Below are 14,628 nucleotides of genomic sequence, written 5' to 3' on the forward strand. Positions count from 1 at the left end.
GACATGTTAGATGGCAAGATAAATGCCCTTAAGGAAAGTAAAGCAGGGACAGTGACATTTAGGAGTGAGGATGTTGCAACAATTTAAAATAGGTTGGTCAGGGGAGATTCATTGAAAAGTCCCATCTGAGTGAAAACCTAGAGGAGAGAATTGAAGCAGGCTGGTATCTGGGGGAGTTGTGGGCAGAAGGAATAGGAAATACAAAGGCCCTAAGGTGGGGAAACAGCAAGGAGCCAGGTGTGGGCAGAGCAGAAAGTTGGGGCTGCATGAGCAAAGGGCAGGGCCTGGCCCACATCTTGTAGAGCTTTGTAATATAACCACAACATGCAAGTGTACAATTTAACATTTTATTCCGTATCCGATGGCAAAGAAAAATTGACTGCTACCAATATGGTAGTTTCTGACCTCTAGTTCCCTAAATAGAATTCTATAAGTTGTAATACACTTTACTACACATTATCAGAAAAAGACTAAAAGTTCTATTTAGTAACTCCAATTCTGACAGTTCTCATGTCTGGGCTAGAACAAGGGCATGGCAATGGTCGAACAGATGTCTTCTATTTTCTTTGCAGGATTTTCTTTTTTCAGAGGAAAGTACAGGCATGGGCCCACTCAAGTGGAGCTCCAGGTTAGGGGGTTCTGTCCTCACCCAGGCAACACACAGGAGGGCAGAGGCCCCTCCTAAGGCTACTACAAACTTGGCTTCGATCCATGATTTCAGTTTCTGACAAACACAACATTCAGTGGGGGAAAGAAAATCAGGTGTCTGAGAGCTTGCACACAGGCATTCTAGCAAAACCAAAAGCACCTACTGGCTACTTGATGTTAGTGTGAAGATTCTCATGAAATGGAGACAACCATTCTAGGGGTTGAGGGTGGCCACGGGGATGGGCAGAGGGTGGAGCCTGAGCTGAGAGAACTAAGAAAACAAAAACAATACAACAAAAAGCTGTTCAGCCATGTGTTACCCAAACTGGAGTCCTGTTTGCTCATTCTGGTGTGTAACCCAGGGCCCTGGTCAGGGAATGAGGGGACTTCAGGGCATTTGTCTGCCTCCGTGGAAGCAGGGAGGTAAGGGGTTAAGGTGGTGGTATAGCCTGCAGGGCCAGGAGTCTGAATTCCCTCCAGGAGGGGCCGGAGGAGTGTCTTTAGTGTGAGCCACACAAGGGTACACAGCCCAGAAGAGCTCTGCTTAATATTCATATACTAAGCTTCCACAGACTACACACACACACACACACACACACACACACACACACACACTTGTTTACTTCTCAAATCATGTACCACTTTCTACCAGATTCAAGAACACCAACAAGTACTAACGGGTATCCAACTGTTAAGAAAAAGTTTGACTCCCTCACTAGTTGTAACACACGTCTTCCCCTTTCCTTACTTGTAAGATAGGGTAACAGACCCGGAAGCAGACAAGGCCCCTGAACAGCCTAGCATCTTACCTGATGCATAGGAGGTTCTTAATCATCTCCCTTCCTCTCCCTCATCCTAACAAAAAATACTAGATTGCTGTCAAATGCTATGGGTATACTTTAATCAGTGCTTGTCAAACTTTAATGAGCGGCCCAATGAGCTGGGGGAATCGTGTTAAAATGCAGGTTCTGATTCAGCGGAGCTGGGGTGAGGATAGGAATTATGCGTTCCTTAGAGGCTTCCAGGTGATGCTACACTGCTGATTGGGGATCATTCTTTGAGTGGCAAGAATTTGACACTACTAAGTTCCATTATTTAACACAACCATCACATAAAAGCCCTCAAAAGGCACCAGTCTAAACAATGAGCCCTTCCACTTCGGCTTCATGCAGGCACTGACCCTGCCAAGTGTCCAGCACTAGAGAGGCCAGGCATAATAGATATATCCTTTGATCTTGGGAGGATCACAACACCCTCCTACAGGAAGATCTTGCAATTGTCTCCTCACCTCTTCTGGCTTTTTGATCTTACCTTTTGCCTCTGATGATAATTACCCTTTAATTACCACCCACCACCTTGTCATCTAAATAATTATAGTAAGTGCAGCCTGCACCTCCGCCAGAAGATCTTTAAACAAAATGATAAAAACAAGTTCCTAAACTGCCAATTAAAAAAAAGAGACAAAACTGACCCAAATGAAACAGTCATGTGCATCCCACCCACAGTGGAAGACATGGACTTGTTATTTGTATAAACTACAGAAGTTGATTTATTTTGAAACAAGAAAAAATACTGATTCAGTATTTAGGAAATTGTAAATGTCAAAATATAAATACTGCAGTCAGGTAGGCAAAACAATCCAGCCACACTAAAATCCACCTTAAATTCCTCTTGGGAAGAGCTGCACGGTTTCTGAACTATTTTTCCTGTATTTGGAGTTTCCCCGATTATACCGGAGGGAGCTGGATAACTTCTGGGTGCATTAAAAGCAAATTATCCATTTGTGGAAGAAGGGCGGGCTTCTCACTGAAAGCAATTAGTAGTTTTCTAATTACCCAGGTGGGTCTCCATAAACCGCCTAACAAACACCAAGACTGTCCGAGTCCGACGAATCTGCACCTCTCTTAGGGGGAACTGGTTGTGCTACTCTTTAGAACGCTGTTTTCCCATGGTGGCCTTAAAAAAAACTTACCAATTTTCTGAATTAGGTAACACATTGAATGGGAAAAACCTAAGACAGCACAAAAAGGCGTACAGCGAAAAATTAAGAATCCTTCCTCCCGTCATCCGCCACCTCACTGTCCTCCCTAGAGGTAATCACTTGTTCACTTCTTTAAACTTTTTATTATGGAAAATTTCGGATACACAAGAGACTGTATGATGAGCGCATGTGCTCGCATCACGCAGCTTCAACGATGAAAAACGTCCTGCCAGCTTGTTTTATTCCTCTCCCCCAGTTTTCATAGGCGTATTTTACAGTCCTGACACCAGATCACTCTACCTGTCAACACATCAGTATGTCTTAAAACAAAACAAAACAAAACCATAACCACATTACCGTTACCACACCCAACAAAGTTAATGATAGTTGCTCAATACCATCCAATATTCTCGGGGCCACTTTCAATCGGTGAGGGGCAGACGGAGTTAGAGGAAGGACTGCAGGGCTGGAGGGGCGCGAAAATGCGAGGGGCGACGCTGTTCGCGGCCTCGGGTGTCCGGGGCCTCGCGGTCCCCGCCGTCGTCACCTACGCCGGGCCAGGACCGACCAAGCCAGGTCGAGGGCGGCTCTGGACCCCTCGCTCCCTGCCTCCCAACTCCCGGGCGGCGGACTCCGCAGGCCCGGCACGGCTGCACAGCCCGCGGTCCCCAGGCACCAGCTGGTCCCTGGAGGGGAAGCGATTGATACAGCTGCCTGCACTGCGCCACCCGCCCAGCTGCCCATCTCCGTGGCACCTGCGTCTCCCGGCTGGGCCGGGAGCTAGAAGTCACTGCCGAGATCCCGAGGGCCAGGCCAGCCGCCCGCTCCCTCTCCCGCTCCCGCGCCTGGTCCTCGGCCCGCGACCTCGCGGACCTGGACTACAACTCCCGTCGGGCTCCGCGGCCGGGCCAATGGCGGGCGCCGGAGCATGAGGGGCGCAGCGCCTGCGCGGCGGTTTGAGTAAGCGGCTGCGCGATTGGCCGCGGGGTTGGGCGGCCGCGCGGGGACTGTGGGAAGCGGAGTGACGGAGCGAGCGGCTGTTGGAGGAAGGAGGTGGGGGCCGGGAGCGCAAATGGCGTTGAGATGGTTCAGGGCCCTGTTCAAACTCCAGCGCTGACCATTCACCGGCGGAAGCGGCGGCGCAGGAGGCGGCGGCGGCCCAGCAGGGGCACGCAGCGGGCTCTGTTACCAGCTCCGGCGGTGGCGGCCAGCGAGAGCTAGGCCCGGGCCCGGCCGGCGGCGCTCGAGGCGGGGAGGGAAGTTGCGGGGCCGCCGCTACCCCCCCACCCCACCGGGCTTCCTATTTACCGAAAGCAGAGCCCCTCGCCTCTCTCGGCTCTCACCTGCCGGCCTTGCTCTCCCGCGCGAGGGTTCCGCGCCCGCCCGCGGGCCGTAGGGAGCGGGAGAGGCGGAGGCGGCCCGTGGCCAAAGCACCCGCCAGGCGCCGAGGGTAAGTGAGGTGTCGGGCGGCCGCCTAGGCCGGGAGGGAGCCGGGAGGGTGGGGGAGGCAGAGGCTGGGAGCGGGCGGTGGAAGTCTCACTGCCTCGCCCACCGGGCTGCTGAGGAAGTTGGGCAGGGGAATGACCTGAAGAACTCTCTTTTTCCCCTTTTATTTTCCTTTTTCGGAGTTCTTTTTCGGGCGACTGCTGATTGACTTAGCTCCCCAAACCCAGTCAAGTGTGTTGATTTCAGCCCCGAGTCATTTCGCGTGGTTTCATCCGCCCCTGGCCGCCGCTGGGGCCTTGCACTGCCTTAAGGATTCGGTGGCAGAGGCTTCCGGGGCGTCGAAAGTGACCTCCCTTTCCTGGGCGGCGCGGGTTGGGAGGAGAAAAGTTGCGTTGAGTGTCCAGTCCGAGGGGTCCATCGCGCCCACTGCCCGTGGCGCGCCGGCTGTCCCCAGGTGAGGATTTCTGGGTAGTCAGGTTTGTCCCGTCCGCTTTCCATCTTTAATGGAAGCCCTTAAAGCCTTTGGGGACCGGGAAGACGCTAGATTAGGGTGGGAGTGAAGTATAAAAGCTTTTTTTTTTTTTTTTTTTAAATCACAGCGCACTTCTCTCAAAATTCGACCTGATTTTGGGCTAGGGCAAAAGCCCAACGACCGAAAAGACTTAGTCGTCATTCTTTCATTTTTAGTTAGGATAGTCTTTGGAGTTTAAAGGTTGAGCAAGATTGTGTACTTGAAACACTTAAAATTTAACTTCAAAGACGTCTGCACAATTATTTTGGAATCTATAGTGCTTTACGCTTACATAATACCATTGCAACAGTCCGCAGACTTAAAGATATTTTATTGTGGGAAACGATAAAGGCAATCAGGAGGAGATATTATATAATGAACTCCTCTGTACCCATCGCTTGGATTCAGCAGTGACTATTAAACAAATTTATTTCATTTATACACTTCATATTCCTTAATGTTGGAAAATCGCTGACGTTATTTCATCAGTATTTCACTATGTATTTGTAAAAGACGTGGTCTTTTGGCACAAAATTATTATTATTATTATTATTATTTTGAGACGGAGTTTCGCCCTTGTTGCCCAGGCTGGAGTGCAGTGGCGCGATCTCAGCTCACCGCAACCTCCGCCTCCCAGGTTCATTTGATTCTCCTGCCCCAGCCTCCCGAGTAGCTGGGATTACAGGCATGCGCCACCACGCCCGGCTAATTTTCTATTTTTAGTAGAAGCGCGGTTTCTCCATGTTGGTCAGGCTGGTCTCGAACTCCTGGCCTCAGGTGATCTGCCCGTCTCGGCTTCCCAGAGTGCTGGAATTACAGGCGTGAGCTGCCGCGCCCAGCCAGCACAAAATTATTTTTTATCACATTAAGTAATTAAGTCCTTAGTGTCAGGTATTCATCTAAAGACTTTAAACTTTCAACAGTGAATGCTTTGTGGTTATAGAACCATTTTAACGGTTTTTCTGATGTTGGCATAAAGGAACTCAAGTCTAGATTTTTGGCCTTTGGTCAGTATTTTTAGATGATTAGCACATAAGTGAATCCAAAACATCCCATCTTTGTTGGTGTATATATGTACGTACACTTACAGACCTGCAGGATCTCAGCTTTACATTCTTGAAGGAACAGAGAATCGATTTTTATTTTGTTGTCCTTGGTAGTTGCCCAGTATCCCGTTTAGGCTGTACTTAACAAGAAAGACAGTAAGACTTGTGTTAGAGCTGCAGTAGGAGATGAAATACATCTCCTTCAGGAACATTATTTTCTCTTAACACAGATATGTATGATTACTAAATTATTACTTTGTCAAATTAAAATTGGGTTCTCACCAAACGTGGGGGGTTATCTACTACTGAATTTATATAAAACTCAGACAGTGACTGATTATAAGTTGTACTAATTTAAGTTAATCAAGGGAATACACAAGTGTAGATCAAAACATATACAAAAGTATAGGTCAAATATAATTTCAATTGTAGCTTTCAAAGTAATGAAGATTTTTTGTTCCTTAGGCCCTTGTTCACTTTTTAAAGTTATATTCGATGTATTCATGTTTGAACTGTAGAAAGGTCAAAGTGTTAGACAAACGGATACTGATTGATCATGTTTAAAAAGTACTGTAACTTTTTTTAATAGGCACAGAACCAATGCAAGTAACTTGTTTTAAAAAATGTTTGACTCTTGATTTACTGCCCTAAAGATTTTTTTTTGTCCTGTGAAGTGGATAAATCAGGTGAATCGATTTGCCATTTATAAATTGAAGAGGAAAATAAAAGTTATGTGTTTCTATGTCTGTATTAATCCATGAAACAGTGTAATATGCTGGAGCTCACTAGCCCCAGAAAATGTAACTCAGCAAATGAGCACAGCACTATCGGGACAAGGCAGGTAGGATAAGGATAGTTTCTTTCCCTTAGGGAGAAGACCATCTAAGGAACATTTTTAAAGTCACAGCCCAAATTACATTACACCAAGAAGCAGAATCTTCAAGATTGGGTTAAAAGCTGCAGGTTGTAAAACATGAGAAAAAGCACCATTTTGGGGACCTTTTTTCTCATGTGAATTAGTGCCATGAAATTTCAAAGAACTAAATTTAATCAAGTATTGGATATTTCTGAGGCTCTGAAAAAAATTAAACATTCTGTGCTTAAGATTTTATGTAAGTAATTACCCTATACAGATTATTATTATATCACTGCAACCTCCATCTCCTGAATTCAAGCGGTTCTCCTGCCCCAGCTTCTCAAGTAGCTGGGATTACAGGTGCGTGCCACCACTCCCAGCTAATTTTTGTATTTTTAGTAGAAATGGGGTTTCACCGTGTTGGCCAGGCCGGTCTCAAACTCCTGGCCTCAAGTGATCTGCCTGCCTCGGCCTCCCAGCCTCTATACAGATTATTTTTTAAGGTAAAAATGCTTATAAGAATAGTAAATTAATTCATTTGGAACTTAATATGCTTCATTTTAAGTTACGGATATCGTATTATAAGTTGGTTAATCATTAAGTTTTTTTACTTTGTAAGTAGCGTAGGAATATGTACTCATTGTGGAGGAAAATTGACATGGAAGCATGTAGGGTAGTAAATCAGCCTTTCTTTATACCTCTTCCTCATAATTGTTTATTTAAAAGTCTGGTGTCAAAAGTCATGAGGGAAGAATCGCTAGGTTTTTATTTTTATATGCACTGTTTAACACTTGTATTTGATGATTATATGTTTTCTTAAATTTTTTTTCACAGAGAATATGAAACTGGTGTCAAAATGACATCCAGATTTGGGAAAACGTACAGTAGGAAAGGTGGAAATGGCAGTTCAAAATTTGATGAAGTCTTTTCCAACAAACGGACCACCCTTAGCACAAAATGGGGAGAGACCACATTTATGGCTAAATTAGGGCAGAAGAGGCCCAATTTCAAACCAGATATCCAAGAAATTCCGAAGAAACCTAAAGTGGAAGAAGAAAGTACTGGAGATCCTTTTGGATTTGATAGTGATGATGAGTCTCTACCAGTTTCTTCAAAGAATTTAGCCCAGGGTAAGGGTTCCTCTTATTCAGAATCTAGTGAAGCTGCTCAGTTGGAAGAGGTCACTTCAGTACTTGAAGCTAATAGCAAAATTAGTCATGTGGTCGTTGAAGACACTGTTGTATCTGATAAATGCTTCCCTTTGGAGGACACTTTGCTTGGGAAAGAAAAGAGCACAAACCGAATTGTAGAAGATGATGCAAGCATAAGTAGCTGTAATAAATTAATAACTTCAGGTAAGTTTTGATTTTCTTTATTCTCAGCCAAGAGAGCTTTGTGTAAGCAATTTATTTAAATGATTTAAATTCTAAAATATATATTGTGTTTTCTTTCTGCACTTACGATACATGGGGACTATTGATAGTTTTGTAAAAGACATTTAAGAACTTTAAAGAAACCTGTTGGAGGTTGAAATAATAAAACAACTTGGATATTAACGCTTATAGACTGTTGCTCAGGGTACATTTTGGGAACAGTCATAAGTTTCTAGCCCCAATTCCAACAAGAAGTACCTCTTTTTGTTGTGTTAGGATCACAAAGTATCTTATTTCTATTACTGTGGAGGATTTGGATGGTTATTGATAATGAAAATGAGATGAGTATTTAAAATGAGGATTAGTTACCAATGGTAGACTCTGCCAAAACTAGTTCAGAAAGATTAAGGGGGTATTGAGTGGAGACATTTAAAGAATTGAACTTGATTCCAAATTGACATTAGTTTGGGGCCAGTAGCAGCTTGTATTGATAGATTTTTTTTTTTTTTCTTTTTTGAGACGGAGTCTTGCTGTCGCCCACGCTGGCTCCACCTCCCAGGTTCATGCCATTCTCCTGCCTCAGCCTCCCGAGTAGCTGGGACTACAGGCGCCCACCACCACGCCCAGCTAATTTTTGTATTTTTAGTAGAGACAGGGTTTCACTGTGTTAGCCAGGATGGTCTCCATCTCCTGACCTCGTGATCCACCCGCCTCACCTCCCAAAGTGCTGGGATTACAGGCAGAGCCACTGCGCTCGGCTGTATTGATAGATTTTAAATCACAAAACTGGTTGTATTTTAAAAATGTTAATTTGTAAGTACAGCATCTAGTATTCTCTCCTAAAATGATACATTTTGTTCTGTCTTCTGTAAGGGATTTGAGATTTATAATAAGTGAAAAAGGTGCAATTAACTAAAAGACTGAAGAGCTAATATTGAGGGTGGCAGGGAAGAGGTGGGGTAGAGAAGTGGGAGCACTCTATCAGCATTAGGATAAGGGTGGCAGTATACTGTAATTGAAAAGAAACTTTAGTTCTTGACGTCTTGGCAAAGTTTAGCAATAATGAAAGGTTATAAAAATCTCATATTTTGAAAGGAAATAAACACAGACAAAACTTTGCTATACTGAATTCTTAAGGGGAGTTTGTCCTTTGAAGGTTAAGGTACGTGAAACAGTACAATGTACTGGGCCTTGCATAGTTTTACTAAAAATGTTGAGCATTTTTTCTTTTTTCTCACTCTTGGATGAGATGATGAGCCAGCTGTTATTGTCATTCCCTTGATCCTCAGGGTTAATTCTAATTTGGCTGTCCTTCCTACTTTGCTCACATTTCTCCTCAGGCATTGTTGACAAGTTAAGTTTAGGTTAGATTTCCATTAAAAAAAACAGCATAAAGGACCTGTGCAGTGGCTGACGCCTGTAATCCCAGCACTTTGGGAGGCCAAGGAGGTTGGATCACCTGAGGTCAGGAGTTCAAGACCAGCCTGGCCATCATGGTGAAACCCTATCTCTATTAAAAATACAAAAAATTAGCTGGGCATGGTGGCGAGCGCCTCTAAATCCCACCTACTAGGGAGGTTGAGGCAGGAGAATCACTTGAACCTAGGAGACGGAGGTTGCAGTGAGCCGAGATCGCACCACTGCACTCCAGCCTGGGCAACAAAGCAAGATGCCATTTCAAAAAAATAAACAGCATAAACAGCATAAAAACTTTCCAGGTCAGCTCCTAAAAATTTATAAATGTATATTAAAATCATCAAACTTTTTTTTTTTTGAGACACTGTCTCGCTGTGTTGCTCAGGCTGGAGTACAATGACGCAGTCTTGCCTCACTGCAACCTCCGCCTCCCGGGTTCAAGTGATTCTCCCACCTCAGCCTCCCCAGTTGCTGGGATTATAGGCACCTGCCATCATGCCCAGGTAATTTTTGTATTTTTATAGAGACAGGTTTTCACCATGTTGGCCAGGCTAGTCTCAAACTCCTGACCTCAAGTGATCCGCCTACCTAGGCCTCCCAAAGTGCTGGGATTGCAAGTGTGAGCCATTGCGCCTGGCCCGTCAAACTTTTTTTGAACTAAAATGAATTTTAACTCAGCTCTCATTTTATATAAGAAGCTCAGAGGTTAAGTGACTGTCCAAGGTCAGCTAGTGGCAGAACTGGAATGAGATTCGTTTATTATCAACATATTGAGCACCTACTGTTTGTCAAACCACTGTACTAGGCTCTGCGAATGCTATTCTGCTTGTGTTTGTTGTTCCAACTGACATTTTTTTTTTTTTTTGAGATGAAGTCTCGCTCTTGTCCTCCAGGCTGGAGTGCAATGGTGCTATCTTGGCTCACTGCAACCTTCGCCTCTCAGGTTCAAGCAATTCTCCTGCCTCGGTCCCCCTGAGTAGCTGGGATTATAGGCATCTGCCACCATGCCCGGCCAATTTTTGTATTTTTAGTAGAGACGGGGTTTTGCCATGTTGGCCAGGCTGGTCTAGAACTCCTGACCTCATGTGATCCACCCGCCTCGACCTCTCCAAGTGCGGGGATTATAGACGTGAGCCACCGTGCCCTGCCTGACATTTCTTGATGTTTTCAGATAATCTACAGCGTGGGGTGGATGGGCTGGAGGAAGTAAGATGAAACTGCAAGTTTTGAAAGTGCTCAGGGCTGACTCCAGCTTCCTTAAGTGTATGGTCTTTTGAGGAATGGGGCGTCATTGGCAGGCAGGGGCCCTGATGGCAGAGCGTATTAATAAAGATGAACGTTTAGGTAAGGGGGAAAGGGAATGTGGAAGTTATTCATAAGTAATTGTTTCTGTAGCTTTGCGGACAATATATCTTTATGTTAAATCTGTTGTTGGAAGTTGGTTGGTGAGACCAACCAGCTAAGTGGGATAATTGCTTCCCAGTCTGTAGCTAAATTGTAGTTCTAATGCTGATACTGTGGACTGACTCTTGAGTCCAAACTCCATTTTAATTGGTTTGTGAGGGGAAAATACATACTAAAATACAGGTAAATAGATGTTCAGGAACATCTTGTCCATCTTCCTTCCTCCTTCACAAAGAGTCTCTTAGTGGTCAGGGAATGGTGTAGCACTGTGAATGTTTCTTTTTTTCTCATCTCCCTTGGTCATCCAGAGTTGCAGCAACCTTGGCAGCTCCCTGTACGATAAGAAGTGAATTTGAGGGAGTGCATTTAATTTTCATGGTAGTTTTATCCTGTCTCTAATGTGTGCAAGTTGTTCTTATAAACCATTTGTAAGTTTGTATGTTTGTAAGTTTGTTATAGTTATGGGGATGCTTTTGTACTTTGTGACTTTTCCTTTGTCTCTCCCCTCTAAACTGGTCATTTCTCTTGTGCCTAGACTGTTTTCTTGCATTATGTCTGTCAATTTTCATTGCCTTTACTCTCACTCAGAAAATCTTGTAATTTTAATTGAAATTTAGAAACCCAAACCTAAATTTTTGATAAAAGAGGCCTCTCTAAATCTCAAGTGGTTCCTAACCTTTTTTGCATTAGAGACCCTTCTGAGAATGATAAAGTTTTGAACTCTTTTCTCCAGATGCAAGTACTCATGTACCTACTTGGGTCTCAGAAATCTTAGCAGTCTTTTGCAGGTCATGGTTAGGCATTTTATTTAAGAACCTGTTGCAAATTTTAACAACTCGTTCAAAGTGCACAGGTGAAGTTCCGTCATATCTTTCCAGTGGAGTGTTGAGTGTCCCTGCTCGTTCATACTATTTTTTTGCTGTAGAGTTATATCACCTCAGTGTAAAGGGCTTATCCAGGCTCGGAATTATTATGTCATTTGTCCTGGCATTACGTTTTTAAGTGCATCTCTTTCTCCATAGGGGAGTATGTGGTTGATTTTTTTGACACTGTTGAAATTCTTCGTTTTAAGTACTTTTATAACGGATAGTACTTTTAAAAATTTTGTCGTGGGTGCGGCGGCTCATGCCTGTAATCCCAGCATTTTGGGGGAGGTCAGGAGTTCGAGACCAGCCTGACCAACATGGTGAAACCCCGTCTTTACTAAAAAAAAAAAAAAAATTAACCAGATGTGGTGGCACATGTCTGTAATCCCAGCTACTCAGGACACTGAGGCAGGAGAACTGCTTGAACCCGGGAGGCGGAGGTTGCAGTGAGCTGAGATTATGCCACTACACTCCAGCCTGGGTGACAGAGCAAGACTCCAGCTCAAAAAATAAATAAATAAATAAATAAATAAATAAATAAATAAATAAATGAATTGTGTTTCACTTGAAGAGGAAACTTAGGATGAGGTCACTATAAAACATATAGTGGCTGTAATCCAGCACTTTGGGAGGCCGAGGCGGGTGAATCACTTGAGGTCAGGAGTTCGAGACCAGCCTGGCCAACATGGTGAAACCCCATCTCTACTAAAAATACAAAAAAATTAGCCGGAAATTGCTTGAACCAGGGAGGTAGGGGTTGCAGTGAGCTGAGATGGTGCCACTGCACTCCAGCTTGGGCAACAGAGTGAGACTCCGTCTCAAAAAACCCCACAAAACCTATGATGGTTCCCATTTTCCAGACAGATGCTTGATGGGTAAGGGAAACCAGAAACAAGATTACAAACTGAATAGGTACTGCAGGGAAGGGTTGTGTTGCTAAAATGTCCTATTCCTTAAACAAGAAGAAAACATTTATTATGAAACTTTTCAGGCACACAAAAATAGAATGGTGAAAAAAAACTTCGTGTACTTGATTGTCCACCTCCAATAGTTGTTAGTATCTGGCAGATCTTGTTGCATCTGTTTTGCACGCTACTCTCTCCACTTCCCATCCTTTACTCCCTGGATTTTAAAGCTAATTTAAGATTTCTGTTTCTATCTGCAAATACTTCTGTATCTAATCTTTAATTTTGAAAACAAATTTCTGATTGCAGTTGCTATTAAAGCCAGTCGGTTCTCAGCCAGGTGTGCCAATTAAAAATGACTGTTAGCAGGAGCTAAAGGTGCGCCCTTCTAAGAGATCTCCAGGTATTCCTTAATGGTTTGAATCAGTGCTCTCTGTAGTAGAGGCAAAAAGAAGGCTTCTCTGCCTTTTATGCGAGGCTACTTCCATTTCTTTGTTCTTTCTGCTAGAGGTTTTTAATCTGGACTCTACAATAAAGTGTGCAAAGACTTATATTTCGGCTTGGCACCCTTTTCTTGCCAGCCAGCTGGGATTCAGTCTACATATCCTGCCAAATATTGAGATAACTACAGCATAGGCTCTTAATTTGCCTGACTGGTTTTGTAGCCAATAAATTTTTAAAATTTGCTTAAAGCTGTAATGAGTATTTGTGTAAGTTAGAGGGATGGTATTGTCAGGAGATTTTGAACTTAGATTTAGAACTAAAGGTGATTTTTTAGAAAGGGAAATGATTTATTACTGAAAGTTTAAAGTAGGACAGGAACTTGTGACCTGAGATGAGATTGTCATTGGATAAAGTACAGATGATTAATGAGGATTATTATTATTTTTTAAGTCCTGAAGGGATAGTATCAGCAAGAGTTACCTGCTTTTATTTATTGAATGTATTTGTTGTGTAGAATATATTTAAATCATACCTAAAATCAGCTGCTTTTTAAGAGAAGTGGATAAGACCTATTATTTCTTTTTTTATTTTTATTCTTTGGAGACAGGGTCTTACTCTGTCATCCAGGCTGGAGTGCATGGCTCATCACAGCTTCTACCTCCTGGGCTGAAGCCATCTTCCCTCCTCGGCCTCCCCAGTAGTTGGGAGTACAATGGTGCACCACCACACTGGGATAATTTCTAAATTTTTTGTAGAGACAGTGTCTCAGTATGTTGCCCAGCCTGGTCCTGAACTCCTGGGCTTGAGTGGTCCTCCCGCCTCCACCTCCCAAAGTGTTGGGATTACAGGCATGAGCCACTGTGCCCTGCCCTGTTATTTCTTAAATTCCTACTTTTACATATCAATTGATCCTTAATCACAACTGTATAAGGGAGGCTTTATTTCCATTATATTGAGGGTAAGACACAGTTCAGAGGTTGAATAACTTGAACTGTTAAGTGGAAGATCTGGGAAACATCCAAAGTGTTCTTTTCATACAGTGCTGTTGTATTCTGATGTGAATGAGATTAATTTTGTCATCTTCAAAGCTGTGTATTTAGAAGAGACTGTCACTGTAAGAACAGTTTTATCTTGATGTTGGAGATAAAGTTATTTTGCGAGGGGCAAATTATGGATTCCCTCTTGTCTCTGTTCAAGTAGTTTTCTGCTTTTTTTAATTTTCAAGATTTGATTTTTGTAAAGAGGTGGGATCTTGCTGTCTTGCCCTGGCTGGCCTCAAACTCCTGGACTCACGCAATGCTCCTGCCTCAGCCTTCTGAGAGGTTGGGATTACAGGCATGCCACCTGGCTTAAGTAATTTTCTTTTTAATAAGAATGATGGGCCAGGCATGGTGGCTCACACCTGTTAATACCAGCACTTGGGTAGGCCAAAGTGGGAGGATGGCGTGAGCCCAGGAGTTCAAAACCAGCCTGATCAACATAGTGACATCCCATTTCTTCAAAAGAAAAAAAATTAGCCTGATGTGTTGAGGTGCACCCGTAGTTCCAGGTACTTGGGAGACTGAGTTGAGGATCACTTGAGCCCAGCAGTTCAAGGCAGCAGCGAGCCATGATTGGGTCACAGCCTGGGTGACACAGTAAGATACCATCTCAAAAACAAAACGAGAATGATGACCAAACCATTTTTAATACTTACCGAATAAAGTTTTTGACTTGATTTTTATAGATATTT

At 43.7% G+C, this 14,628-nt stretch overlaps 1 protein-coding gene and 1 long non-coding RNA gene across 8 annotated transcripts in view; one reads left to right on the forward strand and one right to left on the reverse strand.

Annotated features, from left to right (window-relative positions):
- Positions 1 to 333: 333 nt before the first annotated feature.
- On the reverse strand, positions 334 to 3,542 carry LOC134736485 (uncharacterized). Its single transcript, XR_010120529.1, has 2 exons — positions 3,028 to 3,542; positions 334 to 2,929 (listed from the first exon to the last, which is right to left on the reverse strand). It is a non-coding gene; the product is annotated as an uncharacterized lncRNA (long non-coding RNA).
- Positions 3,543 to 3,673: 131 nt separating this feature from the next.
- The window catches only part of WAPL (WAPL cohesin release factor), an 89,660-nt gene continuing 78,705 nt past the window's right edge, over positions 3,674 to 14,628 (forward strand). For 4 of the 7 annotated variants that reach the window (XM_055275482.2, XM_055275481.2, XM_055275479.2 and 1 more), the window contains exons 1-2: positions 3,674 to 4,079; positions 7,323 to 7,843. In XM_055275482.2, coding sequence (XP_055131457.1) covers positions 7,345 to 7,843 — 499 coding nt within the window. In that variant the 5' untranslated portion in view covers positions 3,674 to 4,079; positions 7,323 to 7,344. Of the gene's footprint in view, positions 4,080 to 4,356; positions 4,530 to 7,322; positions 7,844 to 14,628 lie in introns of those variants that run through there. The other 3 variants (XM_055275480.1, XM_055275484.2, XM_063638125.1) reach the window with 3 other exon arrangements.

The sequence above is a fragment of the Symphalangus syndactylus genome, chromosome 4 (genome assembly GCF_028878055.3).
Source record: "Symphalangus syndactylus isolate Jambi chromosome 4, NHGRI_mSymSyn1-v2.1_pri, whole genome shotgun sequence".
In the NCBI taxonomy this organism is placed as follows: domain Eukaryota; kingdom Metazoa; phylum Chordata; class Mammalia; order Primates; family Hylobatidae; genus Symphalangus; species Symphalangus syndactylus.